Source organism: Cervus canadensis, chromosome 6, assembly GCF_019320065.1.
Source record: "Cervus canadensis isolate Bull #8, Minnesota chromosome 6, ASM1932006v1, whole genome shotgun sequence".
Taxonomy (NCBI): domain Eukaryota; kingdom Metazoa; phylum Chordata; class Mammalia; order Artiodactyla; family Cervidae; genus Cervus; species Cervus canadensis.
Window position 1 is genome coordinate 60312532 of NC_057391.1, and position 18809 is coordinate 60331340.

The window sequence follows — 18809 nt, forward strand, 5'->3', positions numbered from 1 at the left end:
TTTATAAATAAATATGAAACATGCAAAGCTTTCAAATACCAGGTTGAACTGAAACCTGAAACTGTAAGCTTCCAAATAAACTAAATGGAGAAAAAATGATTTTGAAGCTGCTGCTGAACTTCAAGTCCACTGAAACTACTTCCTGCAGTGTTTCCAACATGATCTCATTCAAAATTTTCTTGGCCAAAACTGGTACTGAATCAACCCCACCCTCACTAAGTGTACATTCTCTGCAAAGCAGGGGCCATGAGAGAATTGGATTCCCAAGAGATTTAGTGGAGGAAATGTCTGTCAAGGCTAAAGGAGAAGGAACAGGAGAAGAAAAGGGAGGGCTTTCAGACCATGATGTGAGAGGGACACCTGTGAGAGGAAGGGAGAGGAAGAGGGGGAGGAAGGAAGGAGGGACGGGAAAGAGCCACCGCAGGCCTGATGCACTTCTAAGTCTGGCCTGATGCTCTGGCCAGACTGATGGGAAATTCTGGAGCCCAAGTTGCCGGTAGAGGACTTATGCGTCCTGTAGGAACAGGCCAACATGCGTGCTCCCTGCGTCAGTCACAGGCTGGGAGAACGTGGCCTCAGCATGAACAGAGCGGAGGAGCAGAGGGGCAGCGGCCAGTCCCCTGAGCCCCCACAGCACCAGCTCTAGCCACAGCCTTCACAGGCACTGTTTCAAATAACACTCTCCCTGGAAATAACTCTTGTTTCTATAAATCCAGACAGGCTCTGGTGAAATTATGCCAGCTTTCAGTCAAAAAGTCAAAGTAGGTAACAAGTGAACTATCCCGCCACCACCATCTTTTCCTCCCTACAGCTATAACTTTTCATACCACTAGTCAAGATCCAATTTTCTCATAGAATCTCAATCAGTGGGAGCTTTTATTTAAAAAATAGAAGTCTATTTTTTCATTTGAATGTTTCCAAATAATCTTGCCCTGAGCAGCCTGCATGGGAGCTGGCCGGAGGGACTGAGAAGGGAGGCATTTGGTCACTGTCATCCAGCAGTAAATTCTTTATGGGGTTGGGTTCTGAGTTCTTCATTCTGCTTTTGGTCAATCCATGGCTGTGATTCTGGTCCAGAAGCCGTCCAGGGAGAGCAAGGGCTGGGCCATCCTTAGCTCTTACCCAGATGGAACAACTTCCGCAGAAAGGCTGGTCCTCCCCAGTAGCCCCTGTAAGAAATGACACCGAATAGTTCTTTGCATCAGAAAAAAAGGGGGTGACTTCAGGCAGCAGGATGTTAAAAGGGAAGCCAGGCTGCTCACAGACAATGTTTCTCAGGGTATAAAGCAAGCTTGACAGCGAGGTAGAAAAAACCCAGGTCTAGGAGGGCACAACTGACTGTAACACTGACTTGCTCTGTGAGCCTGAACATACTGACTCAATTCAGCAAAGCTGTACGAAGCCTCTACTATGTGCAAACTGCAGTCCTCTCTACCTTGACCAGCTCATAAATTAAGTACAGGTCCGGGTTTCCAAACCTATTGGCATTTTGGACCATATACTTCTCAGGGGGCAGTCCTATTCAGCAGCATCCTTGGCCTCTGCTCACTAGATGCCCATAGCATCCCCTCCAGCTATGACAACAAAATATCTCCAGATATTGCCACATGTCCCCTGGGGAGCAGAATCATCCCTAGCTGAAAAACACTGGTGTCTACATTTTGACTTACTTTTCTCAAAGGGTTTGGGAGAGTCAAATGAGATTTTTTTTTTTTTTTTGCAACAAGGAAGAGGAATTATTAAGTTTGTCACTGTTTACTTATTGAATGCCTACAATGGATCTGTCTCTTTATGTATTGTCTCATTCATCCCATCCTGTGAGGAAGACAATGTTCCTTTCATTTTGCAAATAAGACACTTAAACACAGAGAGTTTAAGCAACTTGCCCTAGGATGCATAGCTGGTAGGTGGCAGACATGACTCAGACACAGGTCTCCAAAGCTTAGCTCTTAATTAGTATGCTTTCTTTTTCTTATAACAAAAACAAAATTAAGGTGGCAGATGATAAAGTACTTAACAGGTCAAAGTGATTCACTATGACTATGATGATGATGATTATTTATCCAGCATCAAGAGAGTACCAGAATATGAAAGACAGGAGAACTGGTCACTGCCGATTATAAAGAGAAGAGGCTGTGTCCCTGTGGGTGTGATAGCTCTGCTAGGGCTCCTTCTCTCACCCAGGGCAGCCTCTTGCCCATCATGTCTGGCTGAGACTTCAGAACCCTTCTCAGACTGCCATTACCAATCTGTGAGACATGACTTAGCAAGGTGGACCCCCTTCACCAGTCCTGCTCGGGGTCATATCTCCTGAAGCTGGAAGGCCTCCTTTAAACAACTCCCCTGTACCGGTTGTCGCAATCTGCTAACAGGTATGCCTCTCCCCCAGGTGATATACTTACCTCAGCATCAAATTCCAATACAGGAACGGCATCATGTCAGCCTTCATGAGGTACATGGAAAGTCTCTCTTTGCTCTGGTCAAAAGGGAAGGTCTCCAGGGGCTCAGAGTTGTAGTTAAACTCTGCGAGAATCACACGGTTGTAGCCAGTGACCAGCGGACACGACGTGTAGCCATCATACTGTGATGGAGACAGAGTTGAAAAGTGGCTTTTTTTCACGTGCTATCTAGACACCTTGGCTTCCCAGGTGGCTCAGACGGTAAAGAATCTGCCTGACAATGCAGGAGATTCAGGTTCAATCCCTGGGTGGGGAAGATCCCCTGGAGATGGAAATGGCAACCCACTCCAGTACTCTTGCCTGGGAAATCCCATGGACAGAGGAGCCTGACTGGCTACAGTCCATGGGGTTGCAAAGAGTCAGACACAACTTAGTGACCAAACAACCACCACCTAGACATCTTGGAACTTATTATTTACTCTGAGCAGTGGCAATGTTTTCCTTTTTTGTATATTCTACTCTTTTTACAATGAAAATATAGAAATTATATAACAAGGATATACTAAAAGCAAAGACTGAAGTTGCATAATAGAGAAACTAATTAATAAAGCAGCAAAATGGTGGGAAAACAGTTTTCATGCAGAATGGAAGATGGTAAGTTGAGACAGTGACTCTTACAAGGCATACAAACCTTCTTCACTGGTGTTTGATTCTTCATAATCAGGGAAATTGTTCTGTCAAGTACTCCTGACTGGGCAGCTATATAAGAAATGGAAAAGTCAGGGGAACAGAAGTATCTAGATTTTCCATGAAAACTAATTTGCAAATAATTTTAATGTGAAGAAGTTAAGAAGGCTCCGTATCCCATCCCTCTAGATTGTAACTAGAACACAACTCAACCCAGTGATGGACTCTAGCTTCACCAAGGACCGGACAAACTAACAGGACGGGCTCCTGAGGTGGCACAGTGGGAGGCACAAACGTACAACCCGGGTCTGATCATAGGAAACTACCAGACAATTCTAAATTGCAGTATTTTCTATGTAATAACCAACCAGCACTCTTCAAAAATGTCAATATCATGAAAGTAAAAAAAACAAATGTCAGAGGCTTGTTCTAGATTAAAGAAAACCAAAGAGACATAACAATCAGTGTACAGTGTGGCCCCTGACTGGCTCACAGATTTACAGGGAATTGCAGATGGTGGGGGAAAGAGTGGATAGGGAAAGCTAAAAAGGACATTTTTAGAAAAACTGAAGAAATTCACAATGGGTGGTATTAATGATTTCATAATGTAATGTTCAATTTCTTAGACATGAAAATGATCTTGTGGGTATAGGGGAGAAAGTCCTTTTTCTTAGGAGACAGAAGTTGAAGTATTTGAGGGTGAAGTATCATGATGTCAAAATTTACTTTCAGATGACTTTTAAAAAGGTACATAGCATGATCAAAGTATTCATTTATTGGTTAATTATTATATTGGTCACAAAATATGAATAATTGGTTAATACCTGAAAGGGTATATGGGTATTCATTGTACTTTCAAAGTTTTCATAGGTTCGAGATTTTTGAAATGAAAAGTTTGGGGAAAATGACTATAAATAATAAGAAGGACATTCAGTGTATTTCCTAGAAAGCCTTTCTTAGGTTGACATAGTCAACAAAAGTAACACATGTTCTGTGGGTATGCAATTCACATGAAACGCTCCCATACCCACCGGCAGGGAGGTTCGTGTTTTATAGCATCTAAAAAAGACAGTTCCTGTCTACAGAAAACAGAATCTAAAAGGCAATTCTCTCCATCACTGCTAGAGCAGAACATCAACGTGAAGAATTTAGTTGCCCAGGCTGAGGCCTTAATCGTGTACCAATCAGGGCACTCTCCACTGTATCTGTCTTAACACAGCAATTTTCTGCTCTGCAAGCTTTCATTGACTTGCATGTGTTTCCTGGGGAAACAAATGCTTCCCTAGTTTTACAGTGTTTCAGGCAGAAGAAAAACAGCCAACCTGCCTAGCATCAGGGATGTTCCAAAGAAGACCAGGGATGTGAGCATGATAGTATGAGAAGTTAACAGAATTCTAGAGAGCTGGAAAAGTGGTACCTCTCTCTCCAATGTCCCCCTCCCCTGAAAACCACCCTTCTGACCCAGAAAAGTCAGATGAGATCATGCTACTCTGGTACAAAGCATTCAACAGATACTTTCTTCTTTACACAACACTAGATTCATTGACAATTAAGTTCATTACACAACACTAGGTTCATTGGCAACACATCTGTTTTGGGAGGCCAAAGGCATTTTTAGGCACAAACATTTCTTCATTAATATAATTAGTATATAATGAAATGCCGCTGGTGTCCAACTTTTTTTTTATTATGATGATGCCTTAGCAGAAGGCACCCCTGCTTTGAGTGAGGAGGGAACACAGCTCAAGGCCTTACCTACGGCAGCAGCAGTCTTTGATGTCGGCAGGTTGGTACAGTCCCCGATCCCAAACACATTTGGGTACCGCTTGTGCTGCAGAGTGTCTCTGTCCACGTCCACCCAGCCGGCAGCATCAGCCACAGGACTCGTCTTGAGAACATCTGGTGGGCTCATGGGTGGTGTAACGTGAAGCATTTCATACTGAAAAAAGGAGAGCATCCAAATGTGTGTTTGTTCCATTATTCCCATAGCCCCACAGGCTCTGGCCCCAACTCCCTGACACACATGGACTGTGGCTGTACGGAGCATTGTACAGTTAGTGCTCGTACTGATCCACACGCTTGCCAAGATCATCCATGCTCCCATGCAAGGCAGTGATAAAATAACTGACGTGGTCTCCCCGTACAGAGTTCACGGGATCCCTCTGGCAGCTGGCATGGGGGAATGTGAAAGACTGGAGTGAACTTCACTAACATTTTGAAAGAACTCATTGATGCTTCTACTTATTACTGAAACGAAGCGGGTGATGTATCTCAGTTGCTGTCTTCCTGACCCTCATCTGATGACTTGTAAAGTCTGGTTACATCAGGTTTACTCTGCAAAGAGGTTCTCAGAGTGCCTAAAACTTGTAAAAACCCATGTTAGGAGCTAATAAGTGAGCACCATTCTCAAATATGAGTCAACTCTCAAAACACAAAAAGGCAACCATCAAAACACCAATTTAAGGTGAAATAATGGGAGTTGGTGATGGACAGGGAGACGGGGCGTGCTGCGATTCATGGGGTCGCAAAGAGTCGGACACAACTGAGGGACTGAACTGAACTGAACTGAAAGGCGGCAAGAATATTGACTAGCACTTTGAAGAAGGAGGGGTCTAATTCAGTCTTGGGTTTACTGAACTGTGTAGAAAGCAGGATGGATTTGTTTTCCCCATAAACCTTTATCAAGGCTACCCTTGGCAATTAGGCACTGACCCAACCTAATCAGTTTTGATGGCTCATGTAATTCTTTTGCTTATGTGATATGCTTTTTTGTTTGTTTACATAATATTTTGTAGTTTATTCTATTTACTTTTAACCAACTCCATCTAGCAATTTCAAATTAATTAAGTGTTCACAAAACAATTCATTACAGTGAAAACTTTAGCATCTTAGGACAATCCTAACCTTGTGATAGTCAACAGCCCCTGATTTTCATAACAAGTTCCGTATCATCACCAGGGCCTGGCAGTCATGATGGCGAGGGAGTTAGGGATGTGACTTGTATTTATTCCCACTCTCGGTTATGAGCTTAGTCAACCTTAAGGTGGAGGAAGTGGAGTGAATGTGCAGTGCTTTGCAAAGTACTCTAGTTGGCTCTTTAGTGGCCTGGGTCCCTGAGGCTGTGTCTGTTAATTTACATGCAAACTGAGCACATGTCTGCAGGACAGCAGATGGAATAATCAACAACCACCATCCACCAAATTATGAAGGCCATGTCTGTATTTCTAAAGGTAACCAGAACCGAGGGCCAAATCTTACTAGCATCATCTCTATCTATTAGAGCTAATATGTGCTTGAATTTCACAAATACACATGAATTTCATACATCTTTTCTAGAAGGGAAGTTAAATATTACTTGAGCAAAAGAACTACTAGGGTCATTTTATAGATTTGCTGGAAATTAATATTGGCATTAGGTTATAGATTGTTTTTTATCCATTATTTCCATAAATTGAATCTAGTAAATAACATGGTTCCCCTTCATTAACATAAATAACCTATTCAGAGTAGTGGTGTTCAAACTTTTATATTTATAAAGAAGATCTGTAGAAAATTCAGGTTCCTGGGCCCTACCACCCCAAGATCCCGATCCATTAGGTCTGGGAGAAGAACAGGAATGTGTACTTTAACAACCTCCACCCCAATGATTCTGAAACATGAAACCTGTAGATGACAGTATTAGAAACTCTGGCTTGAAGGAATAGGTTCATTTATAATGAAAAATGAAATGCTATTACTTAGTCACTTCACCTTTCCTTTCCTTTTCTATAAGGAAATGCACTGTACTAGATAATCTCCAAAATTTCTTCTAGTTCTAGGACGCCATGATGTAAAACAAGTTCAGATCTCCAAAAACTGGAGACTTGGGCCAGTTCACAAGCTCTCTATGAAGGATCAGAGACTAGAGGCTTTGGGTACATTTAATTCTTTACGGTAGCGGTGCTCAGTCCTGGTTACACATGAGAATCATTAGGGGAACTTTGGAAACTCCCAATCCTCAATCCAGACCCCAGACCAATTAATCAAAATCTCTGGGAGTTAGACTCAGGCATCAGCATGTTTTGAAAGTCCTCTGGGTGATTGAAATGTGCAGCCAGAGCTGAGAGTCACTGCTCTAAAGCCTTTTGGTAGATTTTTTGAAATTCATATTTTAAAGAGTAGAATTAGGTCTGAAGAGAAAATCTAATCTAAAAGCCTATACTTCAAAAGGGACACAAATAATCTTCTTTCTTTATAAACCCTTCAGAAGAACAATAACCCCAAGTCCCTATCTGCAAGCCTCAACTAGCCATGGCACAGCAGAGAACCAGAGTTAAAAGGACCTAATAACAAAATTAAGTTCGTGCACTCAAGCTCATACACTTTGCTCATAAAAATATGCTGTGGACCCTCACACACCACCCATTTGCTTTTACTTTACATAGAATTTAATGAGTTTGGCTATCTCATTTTCCAGCCAATAAAAAGATTAGAAGTAGCAGTTTTAAAATGCTGGATCTAGAAGGATCTCCCAGTCACAACTGCCTGACCGCCAGGAAGGAAGAAAACTAGAAAACTACAAAGAGGATGCACACAAAACCAAATAACAGAGTAGACTGAGGTCCTTTCATAAGAGGAAAATTAGCCCTAAACAGCCCAGTAGGCCCTAGATGCATAACTATATAAGAGTTACTCAAAATTATGACCCTGAACTGGGGCAAGGAGACAAGCCTGGGACATCCTGGGATACCAGAAAGCAAGGAAGTGCTGAAAAATGTAATGGGGACATGTCGCAAGGACATTAAGAGCCATTCTGAAAGGGTTCCTGCTGACCCAGTCTGGGACAACTTGAGCACCAAAGTACTTAAGGACAGAATGAATTATAAACTGTGAAATGAAAGATCTCCCGACATATCAATAAACAAGAAATGTCACAGCCATCAGCAATTTCTGGCCTCGAAATATGAATGAGGGCTCCCCAAACTGCAATCCAGCGGATGCTGCCACCCACCACGGTGATTGCCGAGGAGCTCGGGAAATGAAGCAGCAAGGTGAACAAGGAAACAGGATTGGCCCCAGATAGCTGAGGTGCTTATGAAAGGAATGAATTCAGTGAGCCCAGAGGCTTGCATCTTCCCATACATAGAATGCTGAATTCCTTAACTTGCTACCTGCTCTTTGATGTTCAGGCTGCCTGTTTCCTTTGTTGCAAACTTGTATACAGCCTGACTTCCCCTCCTGCATCCTTGGAGCAGTTTTCTCAGAGCTACTGAGATGCTGTCTGCCTGACTCAGAGTCCTAAATATTCCCATCAAATAAAATAACACTCTACTTTCAGGCTGTGACTATATTTTTCAGTTGACAAAACCAGTGGGGGGAAATACAGGCATTCGTAAGTTCATACCAATAATTAATTGGGAAGGGAGAGCTTTTGCTGACAGGATGCCAAGAATCTACCAGTACAGGTAGAGGGAATGCTGGACTGGACCATTTTGCAACCACCACAGTAAAGACTGGATTAGGCAAAAATCATCAATGGATGCTAAATCTATAGGGAAACTTTAATGAATAGTGAGTAGGGTGTTTGCATGGTTTTAAAGTGCCCCCCTCCTTACTAGTAGCAAAAAAGAAAAAGAATAATAATTCTCTACAGTGAAGAAATTGGACCATATCTGGACTTGTGATCAAAATGAACATCATCAAGGGGCAGATGAGCACTGTGCTTTCCAATGTGTTATCCTAGAAAGACTCATCACTTATGCCGTATTTCACACAAAATGCAGAGCCTGAAACTCATCACCAGGAAACACAAACTCAAAACGAGGAACACCCTATTAAAAAATACAAGTGGGGGAGGGAACTGTATTATTTCAAAATGCAGAGTCACAGAAGACAAAGAAAGGCTGTAGAAATGTTCCAGATTAAAGGAGGCTAAAAATACATGACAATTAAATGCAATACCTGCCTGTAGACCAACTTCTGGAGGACAGGGAGTACTATAATACTATTCACCAATCAACAAAACTTGAATACAAATCATAGATTAAAATATTGTATCCTTGCTAAATTTACTGAATTGATAACTGTACTGTGGTTATATAAGAGAATACTCCTAACTCTTAGGAAAATTATGGTGAAATATTTAGGGGTAAAGGGCCATGACCCATGACGTACATGAGCGTGTGCTAAGTTGCTTCAGTTGTGTCAAACTCTTTGCGACCCTATGAACTGTAGCCCACCAGCCTTCTCTGTCCATTGTATTTTCCAGGCAAGAAAACTGAAGAGGGTTCCTATGCCCTCCTCCAGGGAATCTTCCCAACCCAGGAATCAAACACTCATCTCTAGTGTCTCCTGCATTAGCAGGCAGGTTCTTTACCACTTTACCAGCCTGGTGGCTCAGATGGTAAAGAGTCGGCCTGCAGTGTGGGAGACCCGGGTTCAATCCCTGGGTCGGGAAGATCCCCTGGAGAAGCAAATGGCAACCCACTCCACTATTCTTGCCTGGAGAATCCCATGGATGGAGGAGCCTGTCAGAGTACAGTCTATGGGGTTGCAGGGAGTCAGACACCACTAAGCAACTTCACTTCTTTACCACTAGCGCCACCTGGGAAGCCTGTGATGTACATAACTCACCTTTAAATGCTTTAGGGAAAATATATTACATTACATACTATTTATATATGGAGAGAGAAACAGTGAAGCCAATGATAAAGCAAATGGGGTAAAACTCTGCAATAAATGAATCTAGGTAAAGGCTATATACAGCTTTCTTTGTACTATTTTTATTTTTGCAACTTCTCTAAGTTTATTTCCAAATGAAAGTTTTTTAAAATTATGACCTTGAGTCATTAACAGCATTTTAAATGATAGTCACTACATACCATTTAAGAATGGAAAGATGTATGCAATATATTTTAGAAAAAGCTCCCACTAAAAAGCTTAAACTGTGAAGTTCTGATGTTTAGAAAATTAATCTTTGGCTCACTTCAAAATTTCCATTTATGGAATCCTTCATTCCTCTAAAAAGGCTGAATGAATAAAATGTGACTGTGTACTGTTTCCTCATTGCTAACAGCTCTTGCCAAAATGATATAAACAAATGATGCTTCTCTGCATCTTCTCTGGATGCCTTTACATCTTGTTCTTAATGTACTATTCCCACTTCACAGAAGAAACAGATGCACAGAAGCCAAGCCCACATACAAAGACTAGATCTCTCCAAGCAGGATGTGGCTCTGCCAGATCTTTCAAGGATTTGTAAGCATTTCCTTTGATGCACAGGTATGAGATGTTTAAAGACACCCTCTTTCCCAGGTAAAAGATATCCATCATTCCTGAACTACCCACAAGCAGGCCTGGCTGTCACAAACCATAAATGGAGACAATCACTATATCCTGCATTTAAGAAGCCCTTCCTGAACTCTAGGCAACTAAAGTTGTGAAATGTTTCTGGCTGCCTCAAATGACTCAGTACCAAAAATACAGACACGAAACAGGATAAAAATTCACTCGGTACCAGTAGATGAGGGCTTCTCTGGTGATCCAGTGGTAAAGAATCTGCCTGCCAAGTAGGAGATGCGGGTTCAATCCCTGGGTCAGGAAGATCCACTGCAGAAGGAAATGACAACCCACTCCAGTATTCTTGCCCAGAAAATCCCATGGACTGAGGAGCCTGGTGAACTACAGTACATGGTGTCACAAACAGTCAGACATGACTAAGAGACTAAAGAGCAACAACAGTATATGAACCCTTCTCATCTCCCATGGACACAACCTCTTATCTCTTCCCTTCCCCATTTTGGTCCACATTCTCCCCATCACAACCCTAAGATGCTCATTGTAACCAGCCTCCCAAGCACACGACAACGATGGACAAAAAAGTGGGTCCCTCAGTGTTGCCTGCATCCATGGCACTGCTCAGCTGACAGTTTCGCCTCCACACTCACTGAAATCACTTGGGTCTCTCCAGGTTTGTCCAGATTCTCAAAAACAGCCTCTTGCTTATCAGCTCGGACTTCAGTGAGATTTTGCTTGTAGTTAACTGTAATGGTCCTCTCCTGGATAATCTTCTGTAGGGCATCTGCATACTTCTTGACCCCAAAAATGGCTCCAAGAGAAGTGTTGAAAATGATATTGGCCTTGGGTCGCTTTCCAGTCTGAAAAAAAGAAAAAAATAGAAACAATCAACATAAAAGCATTACTCCAGCCACCCTTTTTTTTTTTAACCTAGACAAGACTTAAAACCCTCCAAAGAGACCTCATCAGCTTTCTCCATCACTGTGCACTGGTGGGGTGAGGTGTGGATCACAGCCTCCTCCTTCTTTTATCTTCCGTCAGTAACACAACACCTCAGTCCAACTTGATTCAGGGGTTGAGGTAGACTCTGTTCAGTGAGATCCAGAGATGAAAGTCAGGTCCAAGGGAAGATAGACCTGAATTGTTTATTCATGTATTCATTTGTTGATTCACTCAGTAAACATTTAATGAGGTCCTAGAGTTGGCCAGGTACTGTTCTAAGTGCTCCACATTCACTGGATCATAGAAAAAACAAGAGAGTTCCAGAAAAACATCGACTTCTGCTTTACTGACTATGCCAAAGCCTTTGACTGTGTGGATCACAACAGACTGTGGAAAATTCTTCAAGAGATGGGAATACCGGACCACCTTACCTGCCTCCTGAGAAATCTGTATGCAGGTCAAAAAGCAACAGTTAGAACCAGACATGAAACAACGGACTGGTTCCAAATTGGGAAAGGAATACATCAAGGCTGTATATTGTCACCCTGCTTATTTAACTTATATGCAGAGTACATCAAGAGAAATGACGGCCTGGATGAAGCACAAGCTGGAATCAAGATTGCCGGGAGAAATATCAATAACCTCAGATATGCAGATGACACCACCCTTATAGAAGAAAGCAAAGAGGAACAGAAGAGCCTCTTGATGAAAGTGAAAGAGGAGAGTGAAAAAGCTGGCTTAAAACTCAACATTCAAAAAACTAAGATCATGGCACCCGATCCCATCACTTCATGGCAAATAGATGGGGAAACAGAGGAAACAGTGATAGACTTTATTTTCTTGGGCTCCAATCACTGCAGATGGTGACTGCAGTCATGAAATTAAAGGATGCTTGCTCCTTGGAAGAAAAACTATGACCAACCTAGACAGCATATTAAAAAGCAGAGACATTACTTTGCCAACAAAGGTCCATCTAGTCAAAGCTATGGTTTTCTAGTGGTCATGTATGGATATGAGAGGTGGACCATAAAGAAGGCTGAGTGTTGAAGAATTGATGCTTTTGAACTGTGGTGTTGGAGAAGACTCTTGAGAGTCCCTTGGACTGCAAGGAGATCTAACCAGTCAATCCTAAAGGAAATTAGTCCTGAATATTCATTGGTAGGACTGATGCTAAAGCTGAAGCTCCAATACTTTGGCCACCTGATGTGAAAAACTTGACTCATTGGAAAAGACCCTGATGCTGGGAAAAATTCAAGGCAGGAGGAGAAGGGGATGACAGAGGGTGAGTTGGTTGGATGGCATCACCGGCTCAGTGGATATGAGTTTGAGCAAGCTCCGGGAGTTGGTGATGGATAGGGAGGACTGGCATGCTGCAGGCCACGGGGAAGCAAAGAGTTGAACATGACTTAGCGACTGAACTGATAGTATGACTATACCATGTTAAAAAAATAGGGAAAACAATGGAAGTACATATCAAATTGATTAACAGTAGCTATACCAAAGCAATTGGATTATGAATGACATCTTTTTTCTATTTTGCAAACTTTCAGTTACATAATTTTGTACATGTGAAATAAAAAGTAAAAATTGATGCTTTTGAACTGTGGTGTTGGAGAAGACCTCTTGAGAGTCTCTTGGACAGCAGGGAGATCAAACCAGTCAATCTTAAAGGAAATCAACTCTGAAAATTCATTGGGAGGACCGAGGCTGACGCTGAAGCTCCAATACTTTGGAAAAGTGGGCAGCAGAGGGATAGATGGTCAGACAGCATCATCTACTCAATGGACATGAATCTGAGCAAACATCAGGAGACAGTGGAGGACAGGGAAGCCTGGTGTGCTGCAGTTCATGGGGTTGCAGAGTCGGACACAACTTAGGGACTGAACTACTAAATTTAGAAACAGAAACAATATTTTGACATGGATAAAAATGATATCCCTTCTGCCCTCCTTGCCCATCCCTGGAAAGGAAGCATACCTTCCTGAAATAGGCTTCTGATAAGTACATGATCTTCTGCGGGGCCCCAGCGCACTTCACCGGAGTGTTAGGGAAGGTAAAGATGGCGTTGCCTTCCTTGAAGTCCTGCAGAGCTTTCCATGTCTTCTCCACCGTCCTCACTGAGTAATTGGACCCTATTTTGGGATGGGCAAAACCTTCAGGGAGGCCTTTGATCTGCAACAAAGCACACAAAAAAATTATCATTTAACAAAAATGAAAATGGAATCTGTGTTTAGGATCCTTCTTCTCCATCATTTCTACCGCCTCGCATGTATTTCAGCACAATTTGGAGCCCCCTGGACTCACACACAGTGGAGCTAGCAGGTGAGTGAGGGCTCTGCTAAGCCCAGAGCTGTGGGGCTTGCAGTCATCTGCCAAAGTGGAGGACAGACGAGGCCGAGGGGAGACCCTGGGTCTCTGTGGCCAGGAGACCAGAATTTGGACCTCTCTTCCCACCATCAGAGTGAGGACAAGAAGCCAGCCTTACTTCCTTTTTGGAGAACAAGTTTTCTTATTGGGAAGGAGAAGAACAACAGGCAGAACCAAGAGCCACACTATCAGTAATAGCAAAATTAAATTACCCTGTAACAGGTTGGACCAGGCCAAGCACTTGATAAAAGCAGCAAAGGCAGGAAATGAAAAGCATGGACTTGAGAACCTACAGACTCCAGTTTGAGTCCTAGCTCTTCCACTTACAAGCATTGTGATCCCCAGTAAACGGCCCAATAAATCAGCTAGTGGGTCTCAAGTGTGGTCCCCAGAACAGCACCACCTGAGAACATGTTATAAATGCAGATTACCAGACCCTAGCTCAAGCTCACTGGATCAGAAACTCAGAGGCAAGCCCAGAAATCTGTTTTAACAGGCCCTCCAAGTAATTCTGATGCTCACTGAAACGCTTATGTTCATCATCTGTGAAATGCAGATAAAAGTAACTGCTCTGTAGGATTGCTGGCAGGAGTAAAGAGACCATGTTATAAGATGACTAGAAAGATGACACGTGTATGGTACAATGCTCTGTAAACGTCCATATATTCCTGTCAGGAAGATTAACTGGGTCCTTCTCTTAAATGTTAGAAGGCTCATATAACACAATGGAGATGGAAATGAGTGAGTTAAGAGACTCAAGGATGATCAGAGAACCATCAAAAACAGTCTCAAGATGAGCGGTCCTTCAAAACCTCTCCAGGCTGAAGGGCACCCACTCGTGACTCATGGAATCGCCCAACACCTATTCCTCAAGTCTCAAGGAAACAGAGTCCTCGGTCTCCTCCATCACATGTTAAGAGTGAGCATTCCTCTGATTGTTAACCATATCTTCTGCTACAGTTTAAGTAGCTGTAATATTAGCAGTCTCAACAACAGTTGAGACTTACTATTATAAAATCATTTACTATTATAAAATCACCCTGCATTTTAATGTTTCTGCCATCCTACATCTATGTTAATATTCACTCTACTCACTACACTCCCTCTGAGGGAGGGGGTGGAATATTACTGACCCACAGACAAAGATGAGGAAACTAAAGAGCAAGGTTGAGAGACCCACCTAGACTCTTACACAACTAGATACTGAGGCCCCTGCCCACTGCCTGCTGCCCTTACCACATGACCTCCATGCTTTCCAGTTCCCAAAGCAAAACTCAGGATCCAGGAGATAAATAAATAGCCAATGTGCCTTCATCATATTTCTCTAGTCTGAAGAAACTGTTATGGAAAACGGTGCCATAACGTAGTAACCAAGTTCTTTTTAAGGAGAGTTGTGCCTAAAGGGCAGTTTATGACACCACTGAATCCACGGTGCTTCCCTGGGAACCCGGAAGCAGAAGGAGCAGGAAAGTCTGAGAAAGAGATGAGAATCTGACCCCCACTCCGTGGGGAGCTGTGGACCATCCTACCACACTGAAAAGACCAGAGAGCAGGACAGGGCACTGCAGAGATTCACCAGGAGCTGGTGGGCGAAGAGCCAGAGGCAGCTGGGCAGAGAGAAGCTGCTCACGTTCATCAAAGCCCAGATCAGAGATCAGTCCTTCTAGAGGCCCAATGACATCCCACCCCCAAGATCCACACACTTTGGCATCCTCATCAAAGCCCAGATCAGAGATCAGTCCTTCTAGAGGCCCAGTGACATCCCACCCCCGAGATCCACACACTTTGGCATCCTCATCAAAGCCATCTCTCCTTTGTTTACACTAACCTGGGTAGTTTTCTAGTATCTCCAAGATTGCTAAGTAACACAGTAGCCCTGGAAACATTACTCACATCCTCTTAGCCTTGGTTTTCTCATCTATCAAGAGGAGACAAAAATATCTACCTCTCAAGCAGTCATGAAGAATCAGTATTAGATTCTTAGCATGGTCCCTGGCACATGGTAGAGACTCCATAGTAACAGCTACTTTTAAATATTATTGTTTCTTGTTTACTACAAGAGGGTGCAAGCACTCTCAGCACTGGTGTCTTCAGACAATTCTCCTCACGCGGCCTTAAGCCATCAGGGTGACATGACCATAGAGATAGGCTACCTTTGTTAAGTCAACTCTTGTGGGCCTTTTGAAGATGCATGGATTTCCCAGAAACTACCACTGGCACCTTTCTCGATAGAGTCCTCCATGGCTTATTAGTTATATGAGACTCATGACCCATGGCACCAAACTCATCGCTACCTCCACACTAATCCATGGCTTGTTTAAACCTTCACAGAACAGGTCCCAGGTCATTTCTTCTACCTCCTACATTGGGCATGTCACTATTCTGGTTTTTAACCCAGCTACACACATCAAACACCCAGCGGATGCAACTCAGATGAGGCCCTCGCCTAAACCACTTTCCTGAAATTTGTGACCTGGTTATCAAATGCCTTATGTGCTTCAACTACTTATTCATATTCCCCAAGAAGCTTCTGGAAATCATAATTACTAACTCACTCCATTATGCTTTAGGAAAATAAATTTGAATCTCACAAATTTTCAGAGGGCATCTGGCTCCCTAGCTCTCTGAAAAGGGAGGTCTAAGGAACTGCTGGGGCAGCATTTATATTGTGTCAGTCACTTTATACCAAAAACCCAGTCTCTATACAACAAAACTTAGACATCCCTTCAGTGCCTGATAAGCTAACTGCTGGTATTCTACCCTTAAAGTCTGCTTAAGAATTCACAATCTAAATCTTACTTTCAAAGGAAATACAACCAACTCGGTCCTACAGAGAAAGGTAGTTTTCTTGTAAGTGTGGGAAAGGCTGCTGTTTTGTAAGAATTACCATCAGGCCCTGGACATGCTGAGCTCTGATTAGAGCCTGAAGCTAGAACAAACGATGATCACTGACAGAATCTTAGAGAAGACTTTCTTAAAACCATAAAAAGGCTGCTGAGAAAACTGAAAGAGGATTTCTTAATACTCTTTCTTGGCAAAATGAGTATAAAACAACTAAATACAGTTTTGATCATAGCATAAGTAGGCCAGTATAACATACTTATGTATGCATGCTCAGTTGTGTCTGACTCTTTGTGACCCCCATGGACTGTAGCCCACCAGTTTCCTCTGTCCATATCATTTTCTGGGCAAGAATACTGGAGCTGGTTGCCATTTCCTACTCCAGGGGATCTTCCCAACCCAGGAATCAAACCCATATCTCATGCATCTTCTGCATTGGCAGTGGATTCTTTACCATTGAGCCACCTGGGAAGCCCATGACATAGTAATAGAAGTAGCTTAAAACAGTACCTTCTCAGACTTCCCTGGTGGCGCAGTAGAAGGGAATCCACCTGCCAACGCAGGAGACATGGTTCGATCCCTGGTTCGGGAAGATTCCACATGCCACAGAGCAACTATGCCCATGCACCACAACCATTGAGCCTGTGCTCTAGAGTCTGTGATCTACAACTACTGAAACCTATGCACCCTAGAACCCATGTTCCACAATAAGAGAAGCCACTGCAATGAGAGAGTAGCCTCTGCTTGCCACAACTAGAGAAAGCCTGTGCAAAAGCAACAAAGACCCAGGAGAGCCAAAAATAAATTTAAAAAAAAAATTTTTTTAGGTACCTTCTCATAGTCCAGCTGGATTCCAAGAGCAATGATAAGATACTTGTAGGAGATCTGAAACACAAAAAAATGACATTTTAGACCAAGACCCAAAAAGTGGCAGCCCCAGAACTGACTCAGACCCCAGACATGAGTAGCCCCACTGTGTCCCCATCTTGTAACACGACGACGTGGGGCTGCAGCTGGTGGGCAGGCCAGCAGGCAGGGATGAGCACTCCAGGGTGCCATCATGCCCACCTCTCTGCTGCCTCCCATGTCACTGCTTCACAAATATACAACAGGCCTGGCTTCTGGGAGCTTGAGATGCCTGCGCTTTTACACAGTGGAGCACAACAGAAAAGGGACCACAGTTATTTGGGTTAACACTGTTTCATGCTATCACTGACTCAATGGACATGAGTTTGACCAAGCTCTGGGAGTTGGTGATGGACAGGGAAGCCTGGAGTGCTACAGTCCATGGGGTCACAAAGAGTCAGACATGACTGAGCGACTGAACTGACTGTTTCATGTTGAAGGCTGGGAGGATGACTTTCTAATCTTAAAACAATCAACTTTCTTTAAAAGTTAACCTGTAAATCCCACCTACGGGGTAATGTGTGAATCTCAGGCTAATCTGTCCTGTCGTAGAGACTGGATCAACAGCGTAACTGAGAAACTGCTCTTTTGAGGGACACTGAAAAAGATGTGATAGAACCTACCTGATCCTACTGAACAAGCTGTTCGGAATTTAAAACTCCTCTATTTAAATATGGGCATTGTGCTCATCCATGCTGAGGGCAAAAGTATCCATACTTATTATGATGGAAATGTGGGTTCAGGATCAGGAGGAAGACAAGCTGAAGTACAAGAGCGTAAGCAAAAAGGATATAAAGTAAAGAGACTTGCCTACAAAACTGGAGAACGACAGCAGTGAACGTGGGGGCCCAGCCTGGCCACAGGTGGTGACTGCCTCAGCCTTGGAGAGAAGGCTGGATAGGTGGAGAGGTGGATGGTTGGTTTCAGGTGCTTGTGAAAAACACAAATAGAGAAGCAGAGCAGCCAGCTGGGCAGATCACAGTGGAAGAGAGGGGCCTCCGAGACCTGAAAGAGCTTGACTTGGGCTGGGGAGCCAAGGGGAGCAAGTCGCTGAAGAGGTCCTGACCTAGGAGACTCGGCTCCAAGGTCACCTCCACCGTGAGACCTGCCTATGACTCAGTCCCCTCCCTGCTGGTCCCTCCCAGCAGCTCCCTCAGCACAGTGGACTTAATGCTTTTTAGCACTTGTGTTATTCAGCAGCAATGTCCTCCTCACTACACTGAACACTCCTAGAGGATAAAGGTTATGTCTTATTCCTTATAGTCCTAGAATCTAACACAAGACACTAAACTGAGGACGTCTGCAACATTTGTTGGATGAATGGATAGGTAGATGGTTGATTTCGGCTGCTTGTGAAAAATACAATCTGTCAAAGTAGACAGATAAATAGAT

At 43.3% G+C, this 18809-nt stretch overlaps 1 protein-coding gene across 2 annotated transcripts in view; it reads right to left on the minus strand.

Moving 5' to 3' along the window:
* Positions 1 to 844: 844 nt before the first annotated feature.
* The window catches only part of SQOR (sulfide quinone oxidoreductase), a 47008-nt gene continuing 29043 nt past the window's right edge, over positions 845 to 18809 (minus strand). For both annotated transcript variants that reach the window (XM_043472084.1, XM_043472085.1), the window contains exons 4-10: positions 17343 to 17396; positions 13281 to 13475; positions 11012 to 11221; positions 4842 to 5025; positions 3091 to 3158; positions 2403 to 2581; positions 845 to 1169 (exon numbers count right to left, since the gene is read on the minus strand). In XM_043472084.1, coding sequence (XP_043328019.1) covers positions 1112 to 1169; positions 2403 to 2581; positions 3091 to 3158; positions 4842 to 5025; positions 11012 to 11221; positions 13281 to 13475; positions 17343 to 17396 — 948 coding nt within the window. In that variant the 3' untranslated portion in view covers positions 845 to 1111. The remainder of the gene's footprint in view (positions 1170 to 2402; positions 2582 to 3090; positions 3159 to 4841; positions 5026 to 11011; positions 11222 to 13280; positions 13476 to 17342; positions 17397 to 18809) is intronic.